This window comes from Hyperoodon ampullatus (assembly GCF_949752795.1).
Source record: "Hyperoodon ampullatus genome assembly, chromosome: 2".
Classification (NCBI taxonomy): Eukaryota; Metazoa; Chordata; class Mammalia; order Artiodactyla; family Ziphiidae; genus Hyperoodon; species Hyperoodon ampullatus.
Genome location: NC_136915.1, coordinates 124,028,235 through 124,042,784, shown reverse-complemented (window position 1 = coordinate 124,042,784; position 14,550 = coordinate 124,028,235). Strand labels below are relative to the sequence as shown.

The 14,550-nt window shown below is 36.2% G+C and overlaps 1 protein-coding gene across 3 annotated transcripts in view; it reads right to left on the bottom strand.

The window, feature by feature from the left end:
- The window catches only part of SMYD3 (SET and MYND domain containing 3), a gene marked incomplete at its 5' end in the record, with an annotated part of 751,002 nt that overhangs the window by 502,584 nt on the left and 233,868 nt on the right, over positions 1-14,550 (bottom strand). For all 3 annotated transcript variants that reach the window (XM_079724186.1, XM_079724187.1, XM_079724188.1), the window contains 2 exons: positions 11,052-11,188; positions 13,058-13,115. In XM_079724186.1, coding sequence (XP_079580312.1) covers positions 11,052-11,188; positions 13,058-13,115 — 195 coding nt within the window. The remainder of the gene's footprint in view (positions 1-11,051; positions 11,189-13,057; positions 13,116-14,550) is intronic.

Below are 14,550 nucleotides of genomic sequence, written 5' to 3'. Positions count from 1 at the left end.
ACTTGTGATAAATCCTCAATTATCCCTTGATCTGTTAATGTAAGACAAAGACCAGTGTCTAAATACCCACTGGCTTCCTGGTAAATATGGGACAAAAAAATGAGGAATACAAAACAAATCCACATACTGTCAAGTATGTAATAAAGCAGTTCCGTTTATAACAGAGTTATCTGAAGGGAATGTATCCAGATGGCTGGAAAGTCACCATCATTTAAACATAGCCATACAGAGTCCCTGAGACTGAAACTCATCATTATAAAGACAATCTAATCTAGTTTCCAATGCTGTTAAGAGTAATCCTATGGTGTAACTTAGTCTTAATTTTCTGGCTGTATACTGATAACCTTCAATATAAGGAATAGAGAGGGGTGGTGCCAGGAAATGGGGAGATGGACAAAGTGTACATACTTCCAGCTATAAGATGAATAAATTCTGGGAATCTACTGGATAGCACAGTGATTATAGCTGATAATACTGTATCATATTTAAAAACTGCTACATGAGTAGATCTTAAATGTTCTCACCACACACAAAAAAAAATTTGGTAATTATGTGACGTGACGGAGGTGTTACCTAACCCTACAGTCAGAATCATTCTGCAATATGTAAGTGTATCAAATCAACACACTGCACATATTAAACTTATACAATGTTATATGTCAATTACATCTCAATAAAGCTAGAAAAAATATATAAGGAATAGATATTGTTAAGTTGTTTGTAACGTTAAGTTCTGTTTGCTCTATCACATTTTTACTTCAACTTAGAAAATAATTCTTGAGCACTTAGGCATCAACTAGGAGAAAGAGCATTTGAGCTCAAAAGACCTAAATTTTAGCATCCATCCTGTCATTGGGTGACTATTTTATTAACCTTCTCTGAGCCACAACTGATGCATCATGGAAAGAGGGAGAGGGAAGGCAGTGGGGAGACTACGGAACTGGATAGTTTCTGTGATCTTTTCAGGCCTAAAATTGTATGGTTGTACTATGCTTAAGGAAGGAATTGGGTAACATGACTCCTATTCTCACAAAGTTTACAATCTAACTGGGAATGTAGGAAATGAAGACATATAGCTAATTAAAAGAGAGAATATTCACCATTGCCAAATGATTGGCGTAGAAAATACCAGTGGCTACTGATTTTACAACAGGGAAGGATCAATCCTAGTCAGGTGGATTTCATCAAAGAAATAAGCTGGGGCTTCCCTGGTGGCGCAGTGGTTGAGAGTCTGCCTGCCGATGCAGGGGATGCGGGTTCGTGCCCCGGTCCGGGAAGATCCCACATGCCGCGGAGCGGCTGGGCTCATGAGCCATGGCCGCTGAGCCTGTGCGTCCGGAGCCTGTGCTCTGCAATGGGAGAGGCCACAACAGTGAGAGGCCCGTGTACCGGTAAAAAAAAAAAAAAAAAAAAAAAAAAAAGAAATAAGCTGGACTTGGATAGAGAAGATGGGGAAAGGGGAAAGATATACTACATTCTTCCATTATGCACCATGAATACGACAAACACAGAGCACTTTACATATCATCAAGCCTTACCTTATTCATGGAGATAACTCATCCTGACATGTGCTTCTAATCTGGAATGAAACACTTCCAGGGACAGGAAGCTCCAAGCTATGCCAGGGCAGCCTGATACATCCTTGGACCACTCTAATGCCAAAGCTCTTCCAGATACTGAGCTATAGTCAGCTTGCCCAATATGACAGGGCTTTCTGTCCTTCCTTCGTCATACTTTACAAAGAACATTTATCTAAATATGTCTCCTTAAATACGTAACACTAGGTACTGAAGCAAAATTTAATGAAAATTGACCCTTTCAGATAGTAGTTGGGCTATTTTCTCTCTTGATCAGGCCATATTGTTTTCATCTGACTTAGAGAAGCCATCCCGAAACTTACCTGCTTACCTTTATAATATACCACCTTGTTTCCTTCATTATATAGCAATGTCTGATTTCTGCCATCAAAACTATCACTCTGTTTCGAAAAATGTTAACAGAGCAGTTTATCACAATTTTTCATTACTATTAGTGTTATACCCCTAAAACCTTTTTTTTCCTCCCATGAGAGGTCCTTCTCATTCATAACAGAAATAGTCAAATCACAAAGTAAAATCTGAAGGCAATATCCATTATCTAAGAAAAAGATCTGAAGACTCAAACAAAAAATTTCTGAACCCGAGTTACACAGCCAAAATAATTCTACTAGGAAAATGTGTCTTGGGGCTTCCCTGATGATGCAGGGGTTAAGAAACCACCTGTCAATGCAGGGGACACGGGTTCGATCCCTGGTCCAGGAAGATCCCACATGCTGCAGAGCAACTAAGCCTGTGCTCCACAGCTACTGAGCTGGCGCTCTAGAGCCCGCGAGCCACAACTACTGAGCCTGCATGCCATAACTACTGAAGTCCACACGCCTAGAGCCCGTGCTCCACAACAAGAGAAGCCACCACAATGACAAGCCCACGCACCACAACGAAGAGTAGCCCTCGCTCGCCACAACTAGAGAAAGCCTGCGCGCAGCAACAAAGACCCAACACAGCCAAAAATAAATAAACAAATAATTTTTTTTAAAAAAAGAAAAATGTGTATTTACATTTCTTTTCAAGGCAAAGTAACAAACTATAACATCTGTAGTTAAAGAAAACAAAAACAAAAGACCAAGAATGATAGTTTAAGTATGTAAGACATTAGTAAAGTACACAATTTTTCTATTTAAGAATTTTATTTCTTCCTAATCCTTAGTGAAATACTACATCTCTTCTACTATATTACTGAATTGAAACATTTTAAATTTATTGAATCAAAAGTTTTGAGGATAAAAAATAATAAATTCAAAAAACAATTATTGTATACGTACTATGCTTACAAATGTCATTGGAGAACCAGTGGCTTGTTAGAAGGTAACAAATAAAATATTTCCTATCTTTTTCTTTTAATTAGAGAAGTTCTTGATAACACGTGCTGTCTCCTACTGTGTACAAAAAAATCTTTTGGCTTACAAAAAATAATTTAAGGGTTGGCAAGCAATGGCCCATGGACCAAATCTGATCCACCACCTGTTTCTGCACAGCCTGCAAGCTCAGAATGTTTTCTTACATTTTTAAAAGGTGGGGGGAAAATAAAAAGAGGAATATTTGGGTACAAGTAAAAATTATATGAAAATCAATGTTCTGTGTCTGTAAACAAAGTTTTATTGGAAGACACCCATGCCCGTTCACTTATATATTATCCATGGATGCTTTCAACTATAACGGAAGAGTTAAGGAGTTGCCGTGGAGACCATAAGTAACCCTCTCAGTGTGCATTACAAATCGCCAGTAATAATTCATTTTTGCTTCTTGGCTTACAAAGTGTAAAATATGTGGGCTTTTACAGAAAAGGTTTGCTGAACTCTGGAATAATTAATATAATGATTCATTATTCCCTGAAGAATTTATGATAATAACAGCTTCTGTGATTCTGAGCTATCAACTGAACTTCTTGAATTTTACCATAATAAAGATTCCTTTTTACCTAGTGTTGTATATTTACAGTAATGTAATAATTTTAAAAAATATTTAACAAAGAATACGCCATAAAACAGAAAAGGTACAGTTTTCATACATTATTTAACTCAGTCAACAATTAAACACCTACTATATACAATGAAGATTTCTAGGGATTCAAAATAAATAAAATCTAATTCCTAGCTCTAAGAAAGTCATACTCTAGTAGGGAGACATAGTACTCTAATAAAGGTTTTTGTCACTAAAGGGAAGGCCAAAGCAATGAAAGTAACCTCTACCATTTCATAATGACATACTGTCATTTTTAAAATATTACCTCTATATGAATTAATGGCAAGTTATACACTCAAATAAATAAGGCAACAAGGCTTGGCCAACATGTTTATCCATTAATAGTTTTAATCAAAGCATTAGCCTTATGTACATAATCAACCTTGACCAACACACATGTAAGTAAAAATGCTGATTAAGAATTTACTAATTATCCTTCTGAACTTCAGATGTTAGTTGGCATCTGGTCCTTAACTATGATAAACAGACACCAACTCATCATAGGTTATTTGTACATAAAGGAACAGAAATAGTAACTGAATGCTTAATAATGAAGAACATAATAGATAAATATCATCATTAAAAATACATGAATTGTTTTGTTTTGAAATCTCAAGTGTCCTACAAATGTCACTTTACTTGGAAGAACATTCCTGAGAATAACTGTCTCTTGAATCTCCTCAGAGATTCAATCTATTGTAAAAAAAAAAAAAAATAAATCATAAATGCATCAGCTTTTCATAATTAGAATGCCAGGATGTGCATGCAGCTAAGAATGCTGGCTGTTTGCCTGCTTTACTTAAAACCAGAAGAAAAGTATAATCCCAATAATGAAGTCTTCTAGCAACTGTTGTGAGCAGACGAGAGAGATGTCTCAACTAGCAACTACCTCCAAGTGTAGAGATACATGCACCCTGGTGATTGGAGGTTAGCAATCCTGGTATGTCTCCTTGCTTTTAGTATTAAATATTTAATGGCATATTTTTCCTTAATGGAATCCAGGCACATCTGATCAGTCACAGGGATCATTTAGTAATGCAGTCAAAGTTATCATACTGCCATTTCATATAAGCTTTGTAATTAGACAATTTGTCACTTTACTAATTCAGAAGATTGCTTTCTTTACTACTTTATAGCATGCTACGGTAGTGAAATTCAACTAAGCTGATCAACAAAAAGGCTCTAAAATTTGGTCCTATATGAACTTGAAACCTCCAAGTGGCAAACACACACACTCCTAACCTTTCAAAACAATAGTGGTAATATCTGTCCCACAAATTAGCCTAACAGCAACATTGAAGTAATAAAGCACCAGTACATCCAGAATGAGAGGGCTAACTAAATGAAAAATTTAAGATTAAAAAAATGAATAGATCATAAACAAATTTGTTCTTGCCTTTTACTGAGGTACACCATTCTTTGGCAAGTAAAAAGACCCAATAAGGGTTTATTTAGTAATTGTTTCCTCCATGATGACTTATATACTTTACTAAAATTATGAGGCTATGGCAGAATATCACATAGACTATTTATTAACACTCTAATGGCACATACCAGGCAAATGCAAGTACAATCTTAAATATGCTATCATTTGTGTCTTATTTCTAACATATCTCAATCAAAAATATTAAATTACTATTTATTTTCATCCTATGAATTAGCAGGTTCTCATTTTAACCCATTCTCCACTGTTTCTCCAATAAACAAAAATTCTCCCTCAGTGAAAAAGAATTTACTCAGAATGAAACTGAATGTAAACTTTAAGTATCATAGTACAAAAAACACCTAAATCTCACTTTCAAATCTATACAACCACAGTGTATACTGCAAAACCAGCTCCCCCCAATAGCATTAAAATTAGAGTTCAGAAGGCAAGCTCTGGAGGTCACAGATGTGCCCTAAAGAGCAAAAATAACATTCTACCAGGAAAATTATTATTTTGTTTAAAAGAAAAAAAGAGGGAACATCTTCTCAAACAGATGTGAAATTTCTAATCAAAAAATTCTGTTGCAGTTATATAATATTATCGAGTTAAAAAGTACTTTGCAGAGGTCTGGCAGCACTAACAATGACATCTGTTTTGTGGTCAGGAAGTTCACTTTTATTCTTGTTGCTTCCAATTTAGTGTCTGGTTTTGAAACATTTTATGCAACTAGTCCATTTTCTATTATTCTGTTCAGAGCTTATCACATTCTAATCAGTCTACCAAATGCATTTTTAGAAAAGGAAGTTTTAAGTCCAGAAAAAAAAATAAGTATATTGTTCTAGAACTCTGCAGAGCGATCGCTAAAAAATATACTCTATGCATAGAAAATAAGCTCAGAACTAAATCTACTGACATTAGATTGAGAATAACCGTTACCAATAATTACCAGTGTATGTTTGGGGGGATGGAATAGAGACATTCCATGTCATTTCAGTGGACTATGACATGACAACAAAACCCTTATAATTTAATTTCATCCTTTTAAGCTTCATGTGTGAGAAACATTTCATTCATCATAGTAAGCTTGCTTTTATATTTCCTACATGAAATCCCAAGGAACTACTCCGAAATCATGGAGTTGCGATGAATGTAGGACATAGTAAACAATTTCTGTCCACAATAGCTATGGGCTGAAACCAAGCCAGTTACTAGGGGAAAGGTACTGTTTTCTGCCCGCAAAATTTTTTTCTCAACAAGATAGGTAATTCTCGGCATGGGCATGGGATACCAGCACTGGGCACAAGTGTAAGCAACCATCTGAGACTCTGGTTTACAATCAGTTGCAGATTACACTCTTGGCTACATGACAACACAGGGAGACATACAACACTGAAGTTTTATACTAGAACACAAATAAATATGGGAAGTAGGCACAGCAGTAGTAGAAATTAATAACGTGTCAGACACTCTAAGTACTTTAGAGTTACTCCTCACTTTAATCTGTAAATATTATTATTATTAGTCCCATTTACAGATGAGGAAATTGAGGTTGAGAGAATTTCACTTACTTGTCTGAAAAAGCAACTTAGCCATCATACTACTGTTCAACCTCCCATTTAAATTTGCCCTCTAACTGTAATTTTCTCACCTTTTAAAGTTTACAGTCATCATTATCTGTACATACATTCTCTATATTTGTAGCAAATGTTTCAAACTCTATCAACAGATTGAACCATAGGAGTTGTCTTGCCAAGATAAATCCATTTTGAAATCTAACCAGAAATCTTATTTCAAAATAGAAGTGGAAGGAAAAAAAGTTGGGGAGTGGGAAGGAGGAGGGGCCTGTGGAGATGGAAACATACATCTTCCCTTCTCGAAACAATCTGAATCCCTTCTCAAAACAATCTGAAAAAGAGCCAGCAGAGATGAGTCTGGCCTCTATTTCTGATGAATATACAAATAGTCACGCGCCTCCACTGTGCTCACTAACAAGTATCCCCAGTACATCTCCCACCCTTTGGCCACCTTCATTACTGTCAGTGGCGAACCACCACTTTCCTCATACCTTACGCTTTTATTTCCATTCAGCCACACCCCCAAGTAAGATACAATCTAAGTTAAAAAAAAAAAAAAAAACGTATGCAAATAAAGCTTCAAGCAAATCACTCCCACGTTTCCATCCAACCAGATCATCACTCTGCAGCTCCCCAGCTGTAGAAATTCTACAGGTACTACTACCCTCGCTAATTTTCTCTTACTACCTAAAGCAAAACAAACATTCTAAGCATCACACTTTCATTCAAACTCTTTTTGTAATCACTAAATATAACTGAAACATGTATTCCACTGGTAACAACTGCCTTTTCAAATCTTCTCCATAGGAAGTCAATATATTTTTCTTACCCAGGGGTTAGAGGAGTCAGTACCCGCCCTGCTCCCCACAAGTATTTCTAGACCATTCTCTATAATTGTTTCCCAACAGCATCTTCTCTTCTGAAATTCATGCCATTAACTTCTGCTTCCTATGTGAAGTCCTCCTTGATATCCTCCCCTAGAAAAATTTCTCCTTCCTACTTAATTTTTACAACCAGGCAATAAGTTCAGAAGTCAACAGGATATTTCATACAGCAAAGTACTATCTCTAAATCCCAACTGCCAGTTGCTGTGTGTGTGTGTGTGAATGTGGGGATGGGGAGTGGGAGGCTAATACTGGTAACCAGGAAGTGGAGAAAAAAGGAACACTTGGAAATATAACTGGAAAAAAGACTACACGATAATGTGTTCGGAGTAGTGAAGGGGGACGGGGGGACATTTTCCAAGCAAAACGAAGTCCTGAGCAACAGAAGCACAAGAGGCACTAAGAACCTAGTCCAACAGGAAATATACACTATTTTTCAACAGAAAACCCCAGAGTGTTCAAAATATAAATTGCTAACTTTTGAGGAATTCGTCACGGTCTTCTATGAGAAAAAGCTATCAGCTCAGCAGAGAAGAAATTTGCTCTCAGGATTAAGAACTTTCTCATCCTCCACCAACCCCTTTCCTTTCCAGGCAGTACAAGTTTGATAAATATATGCATATCCCCAAGTAAAACTTTTGATTTGCTGAGGTTCTTTGCCTTGGTAGATAATTTTCAGAGTTAGAATTAACCATATATTTTGATAACTCTGGACAGGAGTGCGGCAAACAAAAAGAAAAACAAAACAAAACAAAACTTGCATAATTTGATCAGGGAATTCACTAACAGACACCTCTCTCAGGAGGCCAAGAGGCCTGACAGCAAAAGAGCAATTGTAAGGAATGTCTGGAAATCCAAATAAAGGAAAAGAACATCTGTGCGACATCTATCAGATATAAAACAAGTCTGAAAATTATTGAAACCAAGTGATGGAAACATGAGGGTTCATTAGAATTGTCTCTCTACTTTTGTGTGTGTTTGGAAAAGTCCATAATCAAAGATTCAAAAAACTTAAGATAGAAACAAATCTGGAAAAGCTCTCAGAATTCCTCTTGTCTTAAATGACAATTAGAGGAGCCAAAACACAAGCTTCGCGTGTCTAATACCTGCACAGAACCTGCATGAACATAAGTGAGTGGGAGGAAAAGCAAAACATAAAACAGGCTTTTCTTCTGGAGGCCAGGTGAAGCCAGCTTTCTTTGAAGCGTAAATTAAAAAGTTAGTTCCTTAAGGTGAGAAAGGCAGGTCAGCATAGAACCACTCCTGACAGACTACACATGTAGGAGCAGCAAAAGAAAGTAGCACTCTCTGAAGTGCCCATTTCTTCTCTTTGATTAATTCCATGCCAGTAAGATGGGGTGGGGGCAGTAGGTAGGGATAAAATTCCCTGTCCAGCATTCTCCACCCACTTCCAATGCATTTGTCATGATTGGCGCCATCACACACTTGCAAAGTTATAAGCTCAGTGGCTCATCCCTAAGCTTTGCAGGACACTGATTAGCTTAATTTAAGACTATTCTAGTCTTTTAAAAAATGAAGGACGGGGAGGAGGAGGGGAGAAGAAGGAGAGTTTTCTCTTTTAAGGACAAATGTATAAGCAGAAAAATAACTACAGTCTATAAAATATAAACAAAACTTTTACAAGGAAGTACAGGAGCCATAGGTTAATGCTGCTTTCCTCTGATTATTAACCTATATTTTAAGGCAGAAATCACAGCTCTGAGTCCAATTCCCCCATACACTACAAAAATGTATACATTTTACTTTTGTAGCAATAACAAATATAAGTATGTGGGGAGAAGGAAAGCACATTATGAAAATTTTGTCTGCTTAATCATAATGACAGAATTTCCCCCTACACAGCACAGAGAAAAGTTCATTGTAAGATACATGAGATTAAAATTATCTTAAAAGAAACAAGAGAAAGAAGATGGTAATTTACAATTTACGTTAAGCAATGAAAGTATTTTTAAATAGTTATTATGAACACTAATAACTCCAGTAATTAGCACTTGAACATTTTTCAACAATAGGAAACACTAGAAATGAAGTTACAGTCATCATAAGGTATATTTTTTATCTTTCAGTAGGTGTTACGTTGTATAGCATGTAACATCAAAAGAGCTTGTGTGCACTGTATACGCAGCATTACTATAGGTTGTAATTTTCAGAAGCATATGAAATAAACATGAGAAACTTCTCAGATGCATTATAAACAACACTTACATTTTGATATCAATTTTAATTAATAGACAAACCAAAATGTAATGCTAAGATGATATTATCAGAAAATCGTAAGAGCATACCCTAAAGAATAAAACTACATTTGGGAAAAACAAGAATAAATCTGTAGCAATCACACTAATCACATTTAAATTCTTAGAAAATAAGCAGATTATAAAACATACTTTAAAAATATTCACAAGATAAATAAAGCATTGGATGTGTGCATATAAATTGTAAAATTGACAAAATCACCCTCAGATGTAAAATTTTACTTATTATTAAAAATATGATCAATACTTAAACAAAGCCAAACACACAATATGAGAAAGTAAGGACGGCAAACACATGATAATAACAAAGGATATATTGGTTCCTTTGTCCCTATCCCAGGGTAGATATCAAGAATCAATCAGGGACTTCCCTGGTGGCGCACTGGTTAAGAATCTGCCTGCCAGTGCAGGGGACACGGGTCCGAGCCCTGGTCCGGGAAGATCCCACATGCTGCGGAGCAACTAAGCCCGTGCGCCACAACTACTGAGCCAGCGCTCTAGAGCCCGTAAGCCACAACTACTGAAGCCCACACACCTAGAGCCCGTGCTCCGCAACGAGAAGCCACTGCAGTGAGAAGCCCACATACCACAACAAAGAGTAGCCCCCGCTCGCTGCAACTAGAGAAAGCCGTGCACAGAAACAAAGACCCAACATAGCCAAAAATAAATAAATGAACATATAAATTAAAAAAGAAAAAGAATCAATCAGTGCATTCTTTCTCTCTGGACTCAAACAAACCCTCAGAATCACTTCCAAAAAGAGCACTCAGGTACCCATTACCAAGAGACCACAATGAAATATTAAATTATACCCATTTTCTATCCCTAATCTAAGATTTTCATGACTTAAAACATTTAAACAAATGTTTTGGCAATTTGGGCAATTATTTTAAAATCAGAAATGATTATATTTTCATATTATTTAAAATTCACTTAATCAAGAAATGGATTCCAATGATCTCTTTCACTTCAAGGAAGGTTCCATTGCTGAAACAACCACCACAAAACTAAATGGACTCAATAGCAAACTTAAGTCCATTCATAAAAAATAATGGAATATGTTACTTTCTTTTGAGAAAAGAAAGCACACTCTTTTGAGGGTGTGCTTTGAGAGCTGACAATGAACATACTTGGGCCATTAGTAAGAATACTGATAAAGCAGAAAAAATAATACCTTTTCAATATAAGCAATACATTCTCCCATTCTCTACTCAGTAAAGCAGGGTACTGATAAAGGCATGAAGGGTCCTGGATTTTCACAGATCAACAACGAAATAAGGAGTAAAGGGTTGACTTATGGCATTAGCAAAGATACCAAAGTTAACACTTACTTTTGCAAAGGCTTCAAAAATGTCAAAGGAAGGTGGCAGCTGAGAAGCATACTGTATTTCTTCTCTCATGAAATGTTGAAATGTCAATGCAAGTTGCCTGAGGCCCTCTTTCTTATCTTCAGTCAGTTTGTTAATATCTTTTTTAAAGATAAAATAAATAGTACAATCACACAGTGAACTTGCAATGGATAATTTTCAAGTATTCAATGGTAGCTGTTAAGGCAGATATTTCCTACCCTAGATTCCATTCTGACAGAGATCAAACGCATCTTTTTATTTTTTGACAACTACAAATCACTATCATACATTATCAAATTCTTCCAAACGTTATCTACAAAACAAGATCAAACACCTAGCAAAACAAAATAAATACACACACAGATGAAAAAACATTAAAACCAAAATCAGTAATGATGTGTGTTAGCAGATTTTCTACATCCTCCTGCACACATGTTCAAACCACCATAAATGCTTATTTAGTTAGTGAATTTAAGTAGACTTTTCCATGAAACAATTTACAACCAGGTCATAACTAACTGATAAACAGTATCATCTCAAAGACAAAAAAAAACAGAAAGCAAGAACTGAAAAGTTCAGTTAAATTAAGTTCAAATTGGTGAAATTGGTCAAGTAGAAAGTACATCGAGAAAAAAACATGAATCAACCAAAGAAATCTCATTTTCAAGTTCTTTTCAGGTTGAATAAACAAGATATGATACTGCTTCAACCCAAACAGAAGGAGAACGTTCCGAAGCCAATATCACCCCTTTAAAAACTCAGTTTCATTTATACCACAAAGGGGTGTGAAGACTAGGAGTGCACAGTTCAATTAATCACGTTTGAGAGCACTTCACTTAAGGCAGCGTGTATGACACTGCTACTGAGCAGGGCTAATGTTCATAGTAAAACTCACTGCAAGAGATGTTATTTATCTACCAGTATTATAAGAAGAAAAAAATGGGGCTTCTCTGGCGGCGCAGTTGTAGAGAGTCCGCCTGCAGATGCAGGGGACGCGGGTTCGTGCCCCGGTCTGGGAAGATCCCACATGCCGCGGAGCGGCTGGGCCCGTGAGCCATGGCCACTGAGCCTGCGCATACGGAGCCTGTGCTCCGCAACAGGAGAGGCCACAACAGTGAGAGGCCCGCGTACCGCAAAAAGAAGAAAAAAATGACTAGTTCTCTATTAAAACTTGAAAAGATAGATCAAGATGAAACTACAGCATAACTCTGTTGCTCATGTCCGGTCTACATATTTTATTTAAATTACTTGTTCAACAGAACAAATTAACCCAATGATTCCTTAAATAATAATTTATTATCATTGGCTCTTAGGATTCCATAACCATAAATCTGTACTAGATGATTTTATTTGCCTCCATCTAGAAATATTAAACTGTGTAGCACATTTACTCCATGAGCTCTTGCTACTTTTGACTTAAAAGTCATTTACAACTTCAATGAAGAGGATCTGTGATCTGTGCCAATAGAAAGAAACATAAACCCTACGTTCACTTCACACTCAGATTTGCAAAGCCTCTCAGTGTTAAGGAGGTTGGCCACCACCATGGTAGTTCAGGAGAAGAACAACGCTCAGTGCTGTCAGAGAGCCTAAGTCATCGGTACTTTCTACTTTCCTTATTATCTAAATGTTCCCTGGAGGCCCCATTCACATTACTGTTTCCTAACACCAAAAAGAAACCAAGAGTGGGAAGAAGGGAAAGAGGAGGGAAAAACAGAAGTAAAATTTATTCTGTCAGCTGGACAAAGGGTTATACTCTCCTCACTGCCTAACTTGGACACCTCTATGGCACCTCACAAACTCCTCTAGGGCCAAAGCTACCCTAGAATAAATTAAGTAAGCTAATGTGTCTATATAAAAGCATGAAAAGGTTTGCTGCCTCACATAATAAAGAGACAGAAAAACAAAGTTTAAAAAAAAAAAAGGCAACTCATCAGTTCAGCAAATAAATGATAGAACTTTTAAGATGCTGATAGAGAATCACTTACTTGACTCCAGATCATAAAATGAGTAAAGTTTCTCCGATTCAGAGGGTGTTTCTTCCATCTATGAAGAAAGGGGGAAAACACCAAAAACAATTTCAAGTGTTCCAATATATAAATGAATATGTTTGCATATCTTTAAATATTCAAATGCAAGTCTGTTAAAAAGATAATTTTCTATATTATCCTTCTCATCATTCTTAGAGTTAAATTATTCAATCAGTCGCAACTTTAAAATCTGTGTTGCAAATTGACCCACCAATTTAATTTCCAAACACAAAATTCTTTTACAAGAAGTTTCCATTCTTTTCTTTTTTTCCCCAATTCTACCACAGACTTGTATCACTGTAAGGATTTTACTACTAATTATTATAGAAAAGCAAAGATGGATGAATAAAAATAAGAGTTTATTACAAACTGTGCAACCTTGGGCACGTTACTTAAACTTGAGGTGTCAATTTCCTTATGTGAAACACAGGAGTAATAATAGCACTGAGTTGTTGTAGAATGAAATAAGGTATATCATGTAAAGCAATTAGCACAGGGCCTAGAAGTAGTAAGTGCTCAACAGAAAGTAGCTATCATTACAGTTACTTTCTATTAGATTCTGATTCTGTAGGTCGGGGTGAAGACTGAGAACTAGAGCCCTGGGTGATTCTGAAGCAACCCATTTCTGCTCTAACAGTGGTTCTCTATCTTTTCAATACTAATAAAGCAAAAAAACAGTGCAGACTCAAATATAATATTATTATACTTTTAATATCCAGTGATTAAAGAAACGCATAATGACAAAGTTGCTCTGAATTTATTAAAGCTTTGAAATAAATTTGTGTATTTTAGTTCAACACAATATGTACATTTAAAAATAGTAGTACGTATATGTGACAGGTGTTGTATATTCAGTCCAAAGACAATGCCAATTTGGTATTCTAAATCCATTTTTTTTAGTAAAGATGTAGTTGATAAATAACATTGCATCAGTTTTAGGTATATACTTTTACATTCCTAAATTCCTCTATGAAATTTTATTGCCAAAAGAAGTTAACAGACAACAGGACACAAGAGAGCTGAAGCCTGCAATAAAGAGATATTCATTCTAAAGCCTGGCAAAAAAAAAAACTGGAAGGTGTCACCGGAGGGGGATTTCAGGGAATCCACTAGCTGCTTTGGCAGAGTAGGGAAAGGGACTGGAGAAACAATTTCAGTGAATATTGGCTTAAAAAAAAAAGAAAAGAAAAAAAGATAAGTACCCTTCCTTGTAAGATTAATTATCTAATTAAAATCTCACTTGAAGAGGCAACCAAAAAAATTATATACTTGCCCTGTGCATTAGTTCTCAGTAGAAAATAAAGGCAATGTAACAGGCATCACTAACATCTCATGCCCCAAACATAGGACTTTATGTTTCTATTCACAGGAGATCACACACAGGGTCTTCAAAGAGGGGTGGTGCACTTCATCACTGCTGTGATTAATAGGAAAACAACAAGTCTTGTCTT